The 15,129-nt window shown below is 44.0% G+C and overlaps 2 protein-coding genes across 12 annotated transcripts in view; both read left to right on the top strand.

The window, feature by feature from the left end:
• The window catches only part of ABCC9 (ATP binding cassette subfamily C member 9), a 132,153-nt gene that overhangs the window by 19,260 nt on the left and 97,764 nt on the right, over window positions 1-15,129 (top strand). The window contains exons 1-6 of one of the 11 annotated variants that reach the window (XM_084765333.1): window positions 1,691-1,708; window positions 2,821-2,924; window positions 3,466-3,600; window positions 4,386-4,451; window positions 7,481-7,641; window positions 12,151-12,292. In XM_084765333.1, the coding sequence (XP_084621459.1) occupies window positions 7,500-7,641; window positions 12,151-12,292 (284 nt within the window). In that variant the 5' untranslated portion in view covers window positions 1,691-1,708; window positions 2,821-2,924; window positions 3,466-3,600; window positions 4,386-4,451; window positions 7,481-7,499. Of the gene's footprint in view, window positions 1-1,690; window positions 1,709-1,810; window positions 2,000-2,223; window positions 2,560-2,820; window positions 2,925-3,465; window positions 3,601-4,385; window positions 4,452-7,480; window positions 7,642-12,150; window positions 12,293-15,129 lie in introns of those variants that run through there. The other 10 variants (XM_084765332.1, XM_084765335.1, XM_084765331.1 and 7 more) reach the window with 10 other exon arrangements.
• LDHB (lactate dehydrogenase B) overlaps window positions 11,856-15,129 on the top strand; it is a 209,711-nt gene continuing 206,437 nt past the window's right edge. Inside the window, exon 1 of the mRNA XM_084765339.1 lies at window positions 11,856-11,862. The gene's annotated coding sequence lies outside the window, so the exon portion shown is untranslated. The remainder of the gene's footprint in view (window positions 11,863-15,129) is intronic.

Consider the following 15,129-nt stretch of genomic DNA (forward strand, 5'->3'; position numbering starts at 1 on the left):
CATGCTCTTATTCTCCTCATCCTGTCTGTCTGTCTGTCTGTCTGTCTGTCTATCTACCTACCTACATACCTATCTTTCTTTCTTTCTATCATTTCATCTATCTCTATTTATACATCATCTATCATTTATTATATCATATCTATATCTACCCATCCATCATTTATTATCTATTTATCTATCTATCTATCTATCTATCTATCTATCTATCTATCTATCTATCATCTATCTATCTATCATCTATAACCCTTTGGTGTTATCTCTAACCCAGGCTTGTTTGAACACCCCTTCCATCATCCCCTCTGTGCCTGCATCTTGGTCTGCTTCACACCTGGCAGGCTTTCCTCCCATGCTCTTCCTTCACTACAGCACACTGCTCGTGTTTCTTATGGTCTGACATGTGCTTCGCATAGTCATCTGCGTGGTGGCCTCCAGTATTTCCAAAGTGAACCTGTTTAGTGACGATATTTGACCTTAATAATAATGACATTTTCATGATAATTCTTTTTAAACATTTATTCTTATTTTTATGTGTGCATTTGCCTGGACATATGTATGTATAACATGTATACCTGGTATCTTTGGAGGCCAGAAAAGGGCAGCAGATCCCCCGGGATTGGCATGAGAGACAGTTGTGAATCCTATGTAGGTTCTGGGAACTTGGTTCACTACAAGAGCAGCAAGCACTCTTAACCTTAAGCCGTGACTCCAGCCTCAGTCATAGTAATATTAAAACAAACAAATAAACAAACAAAAACCTCCTCAACTCAACTTCCTTTTTGTGTATTCCTGTGGTATATTTGGCCTTGTCTGTCTCCCAGCTCCCAGTTCTCTCCCCGACTTGGTGTCTTCACTTTCTGGCCACAGTCCCGAGATTCCCTGTTCTTGGACCACTGTTTGTTTGGTCCCAGAGGCTCCCTATAGGGTGCAGTTACACGCCATTCTGAAGGTGAAAGATCAGTCCCAGGACCCTCCCAGGTGTCACCTCTTTTCTGACCTTGTAGGCCCCTGGCAGTGGCAGATTCTGGTCCTGGAAGCTGCCCAAGGCCACAACGACCTTCCCAGAAAGCAGCTTTATTCGCATCTCCTCTGGGGAGAGCTGTGCTGGGGTCAGCTGTGCTGGGGTCAGCTTCTGAGGTCAGGCGACCATGGGGTGCTGAGCTCAGCTTAGCGGCCAGTGCCTCTGGGGAAGAGGAGGAGGAACCAAGTGGGCAGGCACCAGCCCACCAGCTGCCTCTTCTTCATCTGATCAGGACACTTGCTGAAAACCCTGATTACTACAAAGCACTCAAAACCAGCACTTGGAAATCCTGAGAGCTTCTTCAAGAGTTAGTGGGGCCAAAAAGTACCCAGTGTGCTAGTGGCTCACATCTGTAATCTCAACAATCCAGAAGCCCAGCCAGGAGGATTACTACAAGTTTAAATCCAAGCCAGGGCGTCAAACCTTCACTCACACCAAAAAAAAATTTTTTTTTAATTAATTAAAAAAATTTAAAATTCATCCTTTAACTGTCCAAGGGAAAATTACTGTAAAGTGTCACATATACATGTATATCTATATCAAAATCGTGTGTGTGTGTGTGTGTGTGTGTGATTGTGTGTGTGTAGCTGTCGTCTAACCCTCTATGTAAGCTGTCTCTCGCTTTGAACTCCCTGCATCTTTCTCCCAAACGCCGGCGTTTTAGAAGAAGACCACCACACCTTGCCTTCAGTAAGATCTTATTTTAAGCAGGTTATGTTATTTCAAGAGTTAGTTACATCAGTAGTAGGTGGAAGCACAGAAACAAAAAAGTACTGTTAGTGCTGAAACTCGGAGTCAAGCTCATGATTTCAGGGGCCATTGGTCAGTCTCGAGCAGCAGGCAAGTTTCCTGGGTCACTGGAGGATTCTGCCCTGTGCCTGCTCATCGAAGCGAAGGGAGATGCGCGTGTTTACTTAGCCTGGTGGAGGGTTGTTCTGCCAAGAATGAATCCTTCGGTTCCCAGTCCCGCTGGGGGCGAAGGTAGGGGAAGAACAGACAGGCACCTCTAAATCTATTTCTTGGCGGCCAAAACAAAGGCTGCTCGTGAAGCTGGTACTTCGCAGTTACCGAATATCTAACATTACTTTCTAGGGGTCTGGGGGCGCGGTCACTTATCTCCGCTGTGCTTGTCCTAGCTGAGCCGCTCCAGAGCGGAAAGTGGCGCTTGGAGGGGAGGTGGAGGGTCTGGATGGGGGTGGTCGTCAGGGCGGATGGCCGGAGTGGTGAAGGGGCCAACGTGGGGACGATCCCGAGTGGGAGGGTCGGGGAAGAGAGCGTCCTGGGTGGGAAGGATCCCTGGCCTTTAGGCGATGAGCCCCGGCTCCTGCAGTTTCCTGCCTGGGCGAGGCGGTGTCCGCCCTGGCCCTCAGCGCAGCGCAGCAGAGAAACGCGATAGGAGGCAGCAGCTGGCTTCCCATCACCCTAAAAATAATCCATCCGCCGGCTGCGACCCAGGAGGGGAGGAAAACTTGTCGTCCCGTGGAGTGCATGAGCTCCTCGGCCTGCTCCTGAGCGATCGCTACTTTGAGGAGTCACTGGCTGTAAGCTGTTGGTTTTGACCTAGTAATTTTTTCAGTAAAGGGTTCGCTATTTCTAGAATTCTGGGGACAGGGCTCTAGCTGTAGGAGAGGAGGTGGTGGGGATCAGGTTTCCAGTTTGATTTACACAAGCCTGCCGGCTGAAGCCTAAACCTACTGGAAACAGGGAAAGGTGTCACTGATGTATATACTTTCTTAGCCGGTCCCTTTATAATTCACGCAGCAGCTTTCTATTTTCTGAATTTGCTATTCTTTTCTCTTTAGGAGTTCTGTGTACTCTACTCGTTTGAAATTTACATCTTCAGACTTTGGTAGGTAGCGCAAGTGTGCCGGTAGGGGGACTAAGTATGGATCCAAACTCAAAATAGGTATGTATGTATGTATGTATGTATGTATGTATGTGTGTATGTATGATGTATGTGTGTATGTATGTGTGTGTATGTATGTATGTATGTATGTATACATGTGTTTTTTTTTTAATCTTCTGCTTGCTGTCTCTGTGTTGATTGCAGTGTCTAAGAAATGTTATTTGTGGGGAGTCCCAGCATTGCCCTTCCTGGGTCACAGAACGTCACAGGCCCCGAAGGATAAATTGACAGATTAAGACCAGATAATCAATCAACTCAGTGCTCATTTTTTGCCAGGAAATGCCCTACTTGGATCGGCCTAGAACCAGCTAGACAGCTATCTAGATAGCCAGACACATCTATCTATTTTGTGACGTCTCCAATTTGCTTTTGTGAAGGGCGGGCATCCTGAGAGTGCCATGCTGTGAGTAAAGACTCAGATGCCTTCACGTGGCCTGCTTTTCATCTAGGATAGTTTGGCGAAGGGCCGAGTAACTCGGGGTGAGCTGTTTCACGCGGAGGGAGGACAGCTAGCCTGTGCACGCGTGTTTTATGTTTCCAGAGCCTGGCGGTGGCTGGATCTGTCAATGGGTCACAACTGACCCTTTCTGCTGGGTGGGCAGCGAGGTGGCTGCTTCTCACTCGTAGTCTAAGCTGGAAGGGGGAAGCTGGCAAAAGCAACTGGCACTTGTTCCTGGTACGTTTTAATGTTTCAGCATGTTTTTAGAATTAAATCAGTTAGCCTTTGTTCTTTTCCTTTGGAAGAATCAATGGAGTTGATAGATAAATTATTACGGTTATGAGCTAATACCACATTTTACAAATGCCAGGGGCTGAGGACGTCACACAGTGCACATCTAGGGCTGACGTGCTGGTGTTCCCATTCTCCACAGGAAGCGAGAGGTTAGTCACGAAGAAATCCCCTCTCCTTTGCTCTCAGTTCTGCAGGCCACCCCTGGTGACTATTGCAAATACTTGATTGCATTTCAGAGGGATTGCACTTGTGGGTAGAAGCTTCTTCCTTCCCTTACGATCTTCTTCTTCTTTGTTGCTGTGGCCTCCTTGATAGACTGAGACTAGTCAGATCCAGGGGGAGGGGCACCAGCAATGGATGTCCGGGGGCAGCTTGGCCCTCAAGAGCGTCAGTGGACAGTCTTCCTCAAATGCTCACAGCAGCCCAAGCCCTGGAAAGGGACCACGGATGCTGTTTAGAAATTTAAGGATTTGTTAGGAGGCTGGAGTGTAGCATCATGAAGCTCTGGGTTTGAATCCTAGAGCAACACACACAAGTGTTCAGGTGCAGGTATTCACACGCAGGTGTTCGAACACAGGTGTTCATACACAGGTGTTCACACACAGGTGTTCATACACACACACATACACACACACACACACACAATCAGCTTATTTCAATGTCTTTGATGGATGCAGAAACTAATAAATCTGCAATGAATTTCTTCCTTCCCTCCTTTTGGTTTGTAGTGTAGCTGGCTGTTGGAACCTGCTTCCTGGACAGTGGCTTCAGAGAAAGGGACCCAAAGGTCAAGGGTGAGTAGAAGAGATGTTTAAAAGGAAACATCAAGACTTGTGTAAGAAGTGCAGAGGGTGGGAAGCAGGGAGGGGGTCAGACCATAGCAGAGGAAACGAAGTCTAGATTTTTCTCTGACATGTCAGTTTAAGGACTGGGGATAGGGCATGTACTTCAGTGGTAGAGCCTGGGCCCAGCATGCTCAGCGCCTTGGGTTTGGTCCCTTGTACTCCACTGCACCGCACAAACAAACAAGTAAATGACTTAAAGTTTCATTTTATCATTTACACTAAACAAGGAAATAGCCTTAAAATCTCATTGCTATCTGTTATTTTGGACTTTTTTTTCTATCTTTATCAGAATAGTATACAAATATGAAAGTGTAGCTTCCATTTTGTCATTATGTGAAAATTTTCAATTCTTTCTCCCATATGAGTTTTTCTATAGTGGTCATGATTTGCCAAATATATGGCTAAATCTTGAATTCATTTTAAAAATATAAAAAATTTAAGGATCTCAAATAGAGAGCCTATCAATGATTTATCAAAAAACAGATTATCAGAAACAATATGTGTGAGGGGTTGTATACAAATATTTGGACTATAATCATAAAGCTTTCCAAATAGTTACTTATATTGTATTCATGTAATGATTTCTAAGACCTCTGAGGAAATTCTGATTTTCACAACAATTGGTCTACTATTGTCAGTATTCTCTGTGTCACACATTATTTGTCCGTTTTTAAGAAAAGGTGTCATGTCCATTACTACATTAAGTACCAATGAGAAGAAAAATAACAAAGGTCCTGTTAGTTAATAAGAAACACCAACTTTGAATATCCCGACTCAGAATCTAACATAAATATGGAAAAGAGAGTGCAGTGAGGTTAAACTCTTAAATGACTATTTGTTTTAACATGAATAGTTAAGATTCGTTCTATAGCAGAATGGGGGGGGGGTGGCTGACAGAACGGAAAACACAGATTAAATCTGACATGTGGGTGCGGGTCTCCAGCTGCCTACTGGTTGACAAATGAGAAAACTTATCCGAAGCTCAGTATAGTCGGCTGTAAACAACCCACAACATCACTGTCTTTACATGTGTGTTCCGAGAACCTCTGATAGCACACCAGCAGCATCAAGAACTAAGTAGATGCCCATTAAATAATAGGTACCAGACAAAGGTTTTCCGATTGCTGAGAGACAAGTTGGGGTGCTAAGGCCTTGCTTTAAAGGAGCAGAGCCCTGAAGCTCTACTGTCTTTTCAGCATAGCAAAGAGAAAGGTCTTCCATTTCACAGCACAGGGGCGTTATGTGTGTTCACGCTCACACAGGGTCCTCACAGGGACTGCTGCATGAGGCTCTGTGTTTCCTCCCCAGTCTCACCTACTTTCATTGTCCAGGGACACTCATATCCAACTCAGCAGCTAGCCTTTGTCTCAATGTTGGCAGAATTTAGGAATTTTTCTAGTGGCGTTTTCATAACAGTAGAAGGTTGAGATGTGCCAGATGTGCACCATCTGATGAAAAGATAAATAAAATGTGATAGCACCTGTACCATAGAGAGCTATTCCACTCCATGCTTAGAATACTGTTGAGAAAGTGCATTAGGGTCGATGGGAAAAGCCACTGGCTGCTAAGACTCATGACCTGACACATAATCCAGACAGTGGAAGGAGAGAACTGATGCCTGCAAATTGTCCTTGGGGGCCTACATACTGGCTGTAGACACACACACACACACATACATGCACACACACACATACAGGCTGTAGACACACATACATACCATCTCTAGACACACACACACACACACACATGCACACACACACATACAGGCTGTAGACACACATACATACCATCTCTAGACACACACACACACACACACATGCACACACACACATACAGGCTGTAGACACACATACATACCATCTCTAGACACACACACACATGCACACATACATACACACATACTCAGACATATTGGCTGTAGACACACACATACACACACATACATACACATACACATGCACACATAACGGCTATAGACACACATACACATATGTATGCACACACACACACACAGACATACTGGCTGTAGACACACACATATACACACAGATACGCACACACAGGCACACACACATACCGGCTGTAGACACACACGCATGCATGCATGCACATACACACACAGACATACTGGCTGCAGACACACATACACATACACATACACACACACATATGCACACACACTCAGACATACCGACTATAGACACACACACAGACATACCAGCTGTAGACACACACACACACACACACACACACACATGCACACACACATGCACACGAATTGCAAAACAACAACAACAACAACAAACATTGTTACTTCCTTAAGGAGAGAAGGTGAGAAGATGGGAGCAGGAGGATTAAAGGACACTAAGTTTCTCTGGTGGTGGCGAACATTTCTAAAATTAGTTTGGTGACGGCTCCGCCAATCTGTGACTATATTAAAGCTTTGTAGATCTGACCTGAGACCTGAGGCACTTCCTGAACTTGTCAGGAATTGTGTTCCTTGTGTCTTAACTGCTTGGCATGGTCATTCTCCAGAGAAAGGCAGCTGCTGTCCGCAGCCCTGTCTGCTGCTACTGTTCCTTACAACAGGAGAGAGAGGCGGCTCAGCCATCCGTGTCCAGATACCATGGAAAGCTTTGTTGTTGTTGTTTGTTAGTGAGTCTGGGAATCTATTTTGTACCATTTTCACCAGCCTTGTTCCTTTCCCCCTTTTCCTTGCCACGTCACCATTTATGTTCTTCTGACTTTATCTTAGTCACAGACATGCTTGCTTGAGGTACACATCTTTAAAAAAAAAACACGGAAGGAGGCTTAATAGAACGCAATGGAAAACCTGAAGTTACTTGACAAGATTTCTGTTTCCCCAGCCACAGAAGAAAGGGGGGGGGGTTAAATTTAGGCCATGAAACCCCCTAGTTAAAGCCATCATTTCAGGAAAGAAAGTTTAATGCTAAGATGGTCTTTTCTCCATTTTCCAGGCTAAGCAAATAAGAAGAAATGAGTCTTTCTTTTTGTGGGAACAACATCTCCTCATATGACATCTATGATGGTGTTCTCCAAAACTCCTGCTTTGTGGACGCACTCAACCTGGTCCCTCATGTATTTCTGCTATTTATCACCTTCCCAATACTGTTCATTGGTGAGTCATCGATGTGGCGCGCATAAGCACCTCAGGTTTCTGTCTCACTGGTGGCGGAGCGTCTGGATGCTGCTGCATTAAGCTGGTGTGGAAGTGTGTGAGGACAGTGTAGTGCTGAGTTCGATTGTATATGCCTGCTGTAGAATATTCCACAGGCCAAGCAGTGAGTGTACATAGCAGCTGTGCTGCACCAGCTCTTTAAGAAGGAGCAAGGGGAGAATTCTGTGAGACAGAGCTAAAGCATTTGGGGAGCATTTGCATTATGCTATGAGACAGGAGAGAGGCTGAGAGAGACAGAGCGCTCACCTGCTGTGCAGACCACAGGACCAGATGGGATTCAAAACCCCATCTTCTCAGCCTCTTCTTAGCCCGTTTGCAAAATCAAGAGCAAGTCACCCTGAGCATTCAGCTGCCAGAGTGGCTGGCTTTGGGGGGCAGGAGGGAAAGGCTGCAGAGTGACACATGCATCCAGGCCTTGAAAGAAGGAGGGAGGCAGATTGTGTCTTAGAAAGAAAGAATTCTTGTGAAAACCATTTGGAAAGTTAGCTGGGTGTGGTGGCTAACACTAGTAATTCCAGCACCTGGGATGCTAAGGCTAAGGCAGAAGAATTGCCATGAGTTCTAGATTGGCATGGGCCATATAGTGATACCAACTCAGGAAACAAACAGAAAAGCTTGTAAATATACATTTAACCATTTATACATGCGCACAATTCAATTTGTTAGGGCAATTATATATACTTTGTGAAACTTCCTACAAATAGCCAAAATAGATAATTTTACTAATTTAAAAAATATATATATTATTAATTTATTCACATTACATCTCAATTGTTATCCCATCCCTTGTATCCTCCCATTCCTCCCTCCCTCCCATTTTCCCCTTACTCCCCTCCCCTATGACTGTGACTGAGGGGGACTTCCTCCCCCTGTATATGCTCATAGGGTATCAAGTCTCTTCTTGGTAGCCTGCTGTCCTTCCTCTAAGTGCCACCAGGCATCCACATCCAGGGGACATGGTCAAATATGAGGCACCAGAGTTCATGTGAAAGTCAGTCTCCACTCTCCACTCAACTGTGGAGAGTGTCCTGTCCATTGGCTAGATCTGGGTAGGGGTTCGAAGTTTACTGCACGTATTGTCCTTGGCTGGTGCCATAGTTTGAGCAGGACCCCTGGGCCCAGATCCACCCATCATAATGTTCTTCTTGTAGGTTTCTAAGACCCTCTGGATCCTTCTATTTCCCCATTCTCCCATGCTTCTCTCACCTAGAGTCCCAATAGGATATTCTCCCCTCTGAACCATTTTCCTGGTAAGTGAAGACTTTCATTGGACACACCTCTTGGGCTAGTGTCCAGATATAAGTGAGTATATACCATTTCACTCCTTTTGCTTCTGGGTTAACTCACTCATTATGATCATTTCTAGTTCCATTCATTTGTCCACAAATTTTGGGAATTCCTTGTTTTTAATAGCTGAGTAGTATTCCATAGTGTAAATGTACCATAGTTTCTTTATCCATTCTTCGACTGAGGCACAGCCTACAGACTGGGAAAAGATCTTCACTAACGTTACCTCTGACAAAGGTCTAATATCCAAAATATATAAAGAACTCAAGAAATTAAACACCACCAAACCAAATAACCCAATTGAGAAATGAGGCTCAGAACTAAACAGAGATTTCTCAACAGAGGAATATCGAATGGCTGAGAAACACTTAAAGAAATGCTCAGTGTCCTTAGTCATCAGGGAAATGCAAATCAAAACAACTCTTTAGATTCCATCTTACACCCATTAGAATGGCTAAGATCAATCGACACCACATGCTGGCAAGGATGTGGAGAGAGAGGAACACTCCTTCATTGCTGGTGAGAATGCAAACTTGTACAGCCACTTTGGAAATCTGTCTGGCGCTATCTCAGAAACCTGGGAATAAGGCTTCCTCAAGACCCAACTATTCCACTCCTTGGAATATACCCAGAAGACGCTCCACCACACAAGAAGGACATATGCTCAACCATGTTCATAGCGGCCTTACTCACAATAGTCAAAACATGGAAACAGCTAAGTGTCCCTCAGTAGAAGAATGGATAAAGAAACTGTGGTACATTTACACTATGGAATTTTACTAATTTTTTGTTTTAATTTTCTTGGAGGTGAGTTTCTGTTATACACCTGCAGCATCTGGGTGTTGATATCCAGCCCACTATGCCCTTGCTTGCCGTCTTCTTGGCTTAGTCTCCTGAGTGATGAGGGGGTTACAGGCATCACAACCACATCAGGAAGAAGCAGACCTGTTAACTTGTAAAACATTAGACACTATTTTTATATGTAAAATGATTAAGATTGATGGAAATTTAAATACCTTGACAAAAGCAAGAGAGATTGATCTTATTTGGCTAACAAGTTCAGGTTAGAATTCTTCCTTGTGTGGAAGTCCAGGCAGTCAGAGCTGTTCCTAGACAGCTGGGCCTGGGCTGTATAAGAAAGGTAGCTGGGCCAGTCAGGGAACCAAGCCAGTGAGTGGCGTCCCTCCAAGGCTTCTTCTTCACGCTTCCACCTTGAGTTCTTGTCTTGGCTTCCCTTGATGATGGATTGCAAAGTGTGAGGTGAACCGGATGCTCTCCTTCTTGAGTTGCTTTTGGTCATCATGTTTACCATAGCAACAGAGAAGCAAGCCTACATAGGTACCACATGTTAACACTCCAACTGTGATCAAAGAATTTCTGTTATATAGTATACAAAGAGACTAGCTCGACACTTGGCATATTGCTATTTATCTTAAATAAATGTATAGCACTGAATATTTCAGATCCAGAGACTAGAAATGCCACTCAGTGTTTAATGTAGGAGTATGTAAAAGCATCACTATTTTAACTCTTAATGGTTAATAATTGGCAAGGGAACATAACGGAATGTTCATTTATCACATTGGTTCCTTACCTGCTCAGTAGCAAAGAAGTACCACGTACTAGGGGAATTACAACATCGCAGGAGGGACCAGAACTTGCCTGCTAGAGGTGAGAGCCTGAGTGACAGAACGTGTTCGGAAAATGTACCTTCCAGTTGTGAGTTACGTTTGGAAGCACGAGGGTGTGAGTCGGCTGCCCTTATAGGCAGCACTGGTGGCCTTCCCTTTTGCTACACAGAGTTCCTTTCTTGCACTGCTTCTAGAACAAATACCCACTCATTTTTGAAGTACATTGTATATAATGAAATCAAGAAAGAAAGAGGAGAGCAAAACGTGGAGGTGGTATTCTCTCCTAGTGAGCCACAAATGGGCTGTGATATCCTCTCTACTTACAGATTGGGGAGGAAAACCCTAAAATGTGGCCAAGAAGTAATTATCATCATTTTATGTTCTCTTGTGAACTTAGGGCTAACCAATAGTGTTCTCAATCCTTCCCAAGGCATGTATGGATGACTGAATTATTTATTTATTTTTGTTTCATTTTAAAGTGTGTGTGTGTGTGTGTGTGTGTGTGTGTGTCTGTGTGTGTGTGTTTGTTTGTTTGTTTGTGTGTTTGTACGCCTACGGGATGCCCATGCTGGCCAGAAGATCTTCTGGAGCTAGAGTTCTAGGCAACTGTGAGTTGCCTGTCTGTGGTGCTGGGAACCACACTGTGGTCCTCTGCGATGTCAGTACGCACTCTCACCTGCTGAGCCATCTCTACAGGCTGATTGATAATCAGCTTTCTTTGAGAAAACCATAGTGTGTTTATTGAACAGGGCTGGCCCAGCCAGAGGTGATCATTTTTCTCATATGATGGGTGTATGATTCAGGACTACAGGAGCTGATCAGTGCACCATCACTTCCTGTACAGGCACGAGGATCTGAGTTTGAGTCCCGGAACCCACATAAAGGGGATGCACACTTCTATAATCCCAGCACTCATACAGTGAGATGAGAAGGGAGACAGGGAAATCCCCAGATGCTCACAGTCAACAGTGACCAATAAGAGACCTCGTCTCAAACAAAGTGGAAGAGGACTGCCATATGTACCTCATGACACACATGTGCTCACACTCACACACATGTGAGCACATACATGAACACACATGTACACAAAAAATATATACGTGACTCAGAACTGACTCAACAAATGGACACCATATTGTATCACCAAATATGTCTTTCATTAGTGCCCTGTAAGTCTCATGTTTTAAAAGATGATGGATGCCGATTCTCTTTTGATACTGTAATTAGTCACTTGTCTTGTCTAGTGAGTCAGAAGCTATAAGAGCATCAGTTAAGATCATGCTGTACTCGGAGGTGGGGAGTCATTTCTGAACAATGTAGCATGCGTTAATGTGTGAGTCTCCACGGTGCTGTAAATCTAACATAAATAGTTATTTTTAACACAATGAAAACAGACCAGAGTTTCCTCTGCTGTGAGGCACTAGGGTTCAGGAATTTTCCAAAGCTTGCAGCAGCATGCAGCAATGTAATGTATAGTTGTGGGTATAAGGACCCTTTTGTTAATCACGTTTTTGCCCCCTTTGTCTCTCAGGATGGGGGAGCCAAAGTTCAAAGGTACAAATTCATCACAACACGTGGCTTCATTTTCCTGGACATAACTTGAGATGGATCCTGACGTTCGCGCTCCTGTTTGTGCACGTCTGTGAAATAGCAGAAGGCATTGTTTCAGACTCGTGAGTGACGCAGCTTTTCCAGTCGCTTATGGTGTGGCAGCAGGCACATAGGCAGATAGCGGCTAAGAGCGAATCTCCTGGCTTAACTGGGGAGAGGGGTGTCAGATCATGACTTATCGGCAGTAACGCCCTACCCCTCGCCACACAGGGGCACCACGCGGGTTTTGTTGTGTGAGCGTATGTGTGATATATGTTCATGTGTGTGAATGAGGGAGGTGTGTGTATGGAGGACACAGGACAAGCTCTGGTGTTGGTCATCACTTTCCACGTTGTTTGACATGTGATCCCACCACCTTCACATATGCCAGGCTAACTGACCCATGCGCTGTCACTGATTTACATCGCCCCTTATGAGCACTGGATTGCAGATGTGTGCTACCTTGCTTTACCTGGGTTCTTACATGGGCTCTGAGGATTTGAACTCGGGTCCTTACTCCTGCACAGTAACCACTTTACCTGCTGAAGCTTCTCCTCAGTCCTTCTGTTGTCTTGTTACATAGTTTCTCTGATGGACAATTTCAGATATTTTTACTCAGTCAGGCTTTCATATTCTTTGTTTTCTAATCCAGAAAGTTCTATCCTTTGAAATATTTTGAGATGTACTTATCTTTTAAAATATGTGTATATATAATCTATCTTGATATTAATAATCTTGATCTCTCTATGTCATGATATTAATTGAATATATAGATCTAATAGCTATCTATTTATAGTCTAATATAGTACTCAGCTCTCAGATATTCTCATTTATTTTATAAAGAAACAGAGATATATGAGGCTGGCACTAGGGAGCATGAGAAATACTGAGACAAAAAGACTGAAGTAAAGGATGAGAGAAATTTAATATCAGAATTTGCGTGAAGTCATATTTCTAATGTAATTTTGTTCTTCCTAAAAAGAACTTTATACTAGAAATGTAAATACAATGAATTTTATTTATATATGTAAATATAGTCTGTAAAATGCTTATATCACATAATAACAGAATAAGCTCAAGCAATAGGAAAATATAAATTATGTGCTTAGGCCATAGTATACCTTTCATTAAAACACTGATTTGGAGCCACATGTGGTGGTGTATGCCATTAGTCCCAGCACTAGGGAAACAGCAGCGGGTGGCTCTCTGTCTGAAGCTGGCCTGATCTTCATAATGAGCTCCAGAATAGCTGGAGCTGTACAGCCAGACCCTGTCTAAAAAATAATCAACGTTAGATGCCTTTGAAGTTTGTTTTTAAAGAAAACCCCAAAAATATTTCCCTCTTATTTCATGGGACCTTCTTTGACAACGTCCATGTTTTTCTGTTGCGATTAGCGAGGGCTGACGCTTCTGTCACAGCGCTAGCTCTTCCGTAATGCTTCATAATGGCTCCTTGCGGACGTGAGCATGTATGAATTTCTGATAGAAATAAAAAGGGAGGGAAAGCAGAGATTTTAATACATAATACATATCCCTACGTAAAGCAATTGGAGGTCCACTTTGCCATAATCTTATTGGTATCTTTTTTTAAACCTCTTTGATATGTTTGCATGAGCACAGCCAGTACCAGCCTTAATAATTTCTTTTGCTTCTATACCCTGAAGTTTGGTGTTGTATGTTCCTATGTGCGTGCATTAAAAGAGACCAGTCTAATATCGCTTAGAGCCTTGATGTGCGAGCAAGGGCGGCTCTTCTCGTCCCGCTTCAGGCCCGATGTGGAAGTGAGACAGAAAACGGGCTGGATGGACAGTGAGCATCCCATGGTAATAGGGGACACTTGTTCATAGCGGTGATGGTATCAGGAGTTTGTCTGAAAAACAGACAAATGGGACCACTGCAATCCTGCTCTTGTGCACTCGATACCACTCTTTAGCTGTAGTTGTCTTACTTTTTCTCAAAATGCCATCTTGCCATGGGCCTCTTAGACATTTCCTTCGCTTCCTTTTTCTCTCTGACCTACTCTGGAAACTGCTTCTACGATAAACCCAATGAACACACAAGACACAGTCTTGTGTTAGAGGCCGCCATGACCTGGTGTAATCCTACACAGGCCGCCGTCGCCTTCATACATCAGTGCTGGTCAACCCTTGGCCAGTCTAGCAACTGACCTTTTCCAAACGCGTGTGTCCCTCCTGCCATTGATGTAAGATTTGACTGAGACCTTCATCGTGTCACCTGCTCCTTGTGGGCCATCTCCTAACTGTCTCTCTCTCGTTCTCCACTTCCTCCCTCCCCGGCAACCCCCAGAACACTTACCAGTACCACTGTCCCTACAGTATGGAAGCATCTGTCTAAAATGCAGACCTGACCAAGCACTAACTATTAAGGTCTTCAGTTTTCTTTAGAGATCCTGCCCTTTGCATGGTGTGAAAAGCCTTTTGGGATATAACACATTCAAAGCTTTCTGACTAGGATTTTACATGTGCTATGTGGCTTCAGACTTCTGAATATCTCCACACGCTGTGCCCTGACTATCATTTTATAGACCAGGACAGTGATTTTATTTTCTTTTTATTGGCATATATTCTTTGCCCCCGGTATTGGCTTTCATACAGACACTGCGCCATGTGCTCTGTCCTTCTTGTTTGGTCCCTGCCTGCCCTGTAGTCTCCCTGTGTCTTCTCTCTCTGCTCCTCTCCCCTCCCCCTAACCTCTTGCTGCTTCCAGGACATATAAATACACACGAGTGATGGTGTTATCTATCTATAAAGAATAGGAGGGTCACCAATGGGAGCAAGCGTATTTGTCTTCCTGGCTCTTATTTTGCTTGACGTGGTGTCCAGCTGCACTTTTATGTAATAGTCTCCACTGTCAATCACACTTCTGAAATTACTTCCTCAAATATGTCCTTTTCCCCATT

The sequence above is a fragment of the Acomys minous genome (assembly GCF_964271855.1).
Source record: "Acomys minous genome assembly, chromosome: 17".
NCBI classification, from domain to species: domain Eukaryota; kingdom Metazoa; phylum Chordata; class Mammalia; order Rodentia; family Muridae; genus Acomys; species Acomys minous.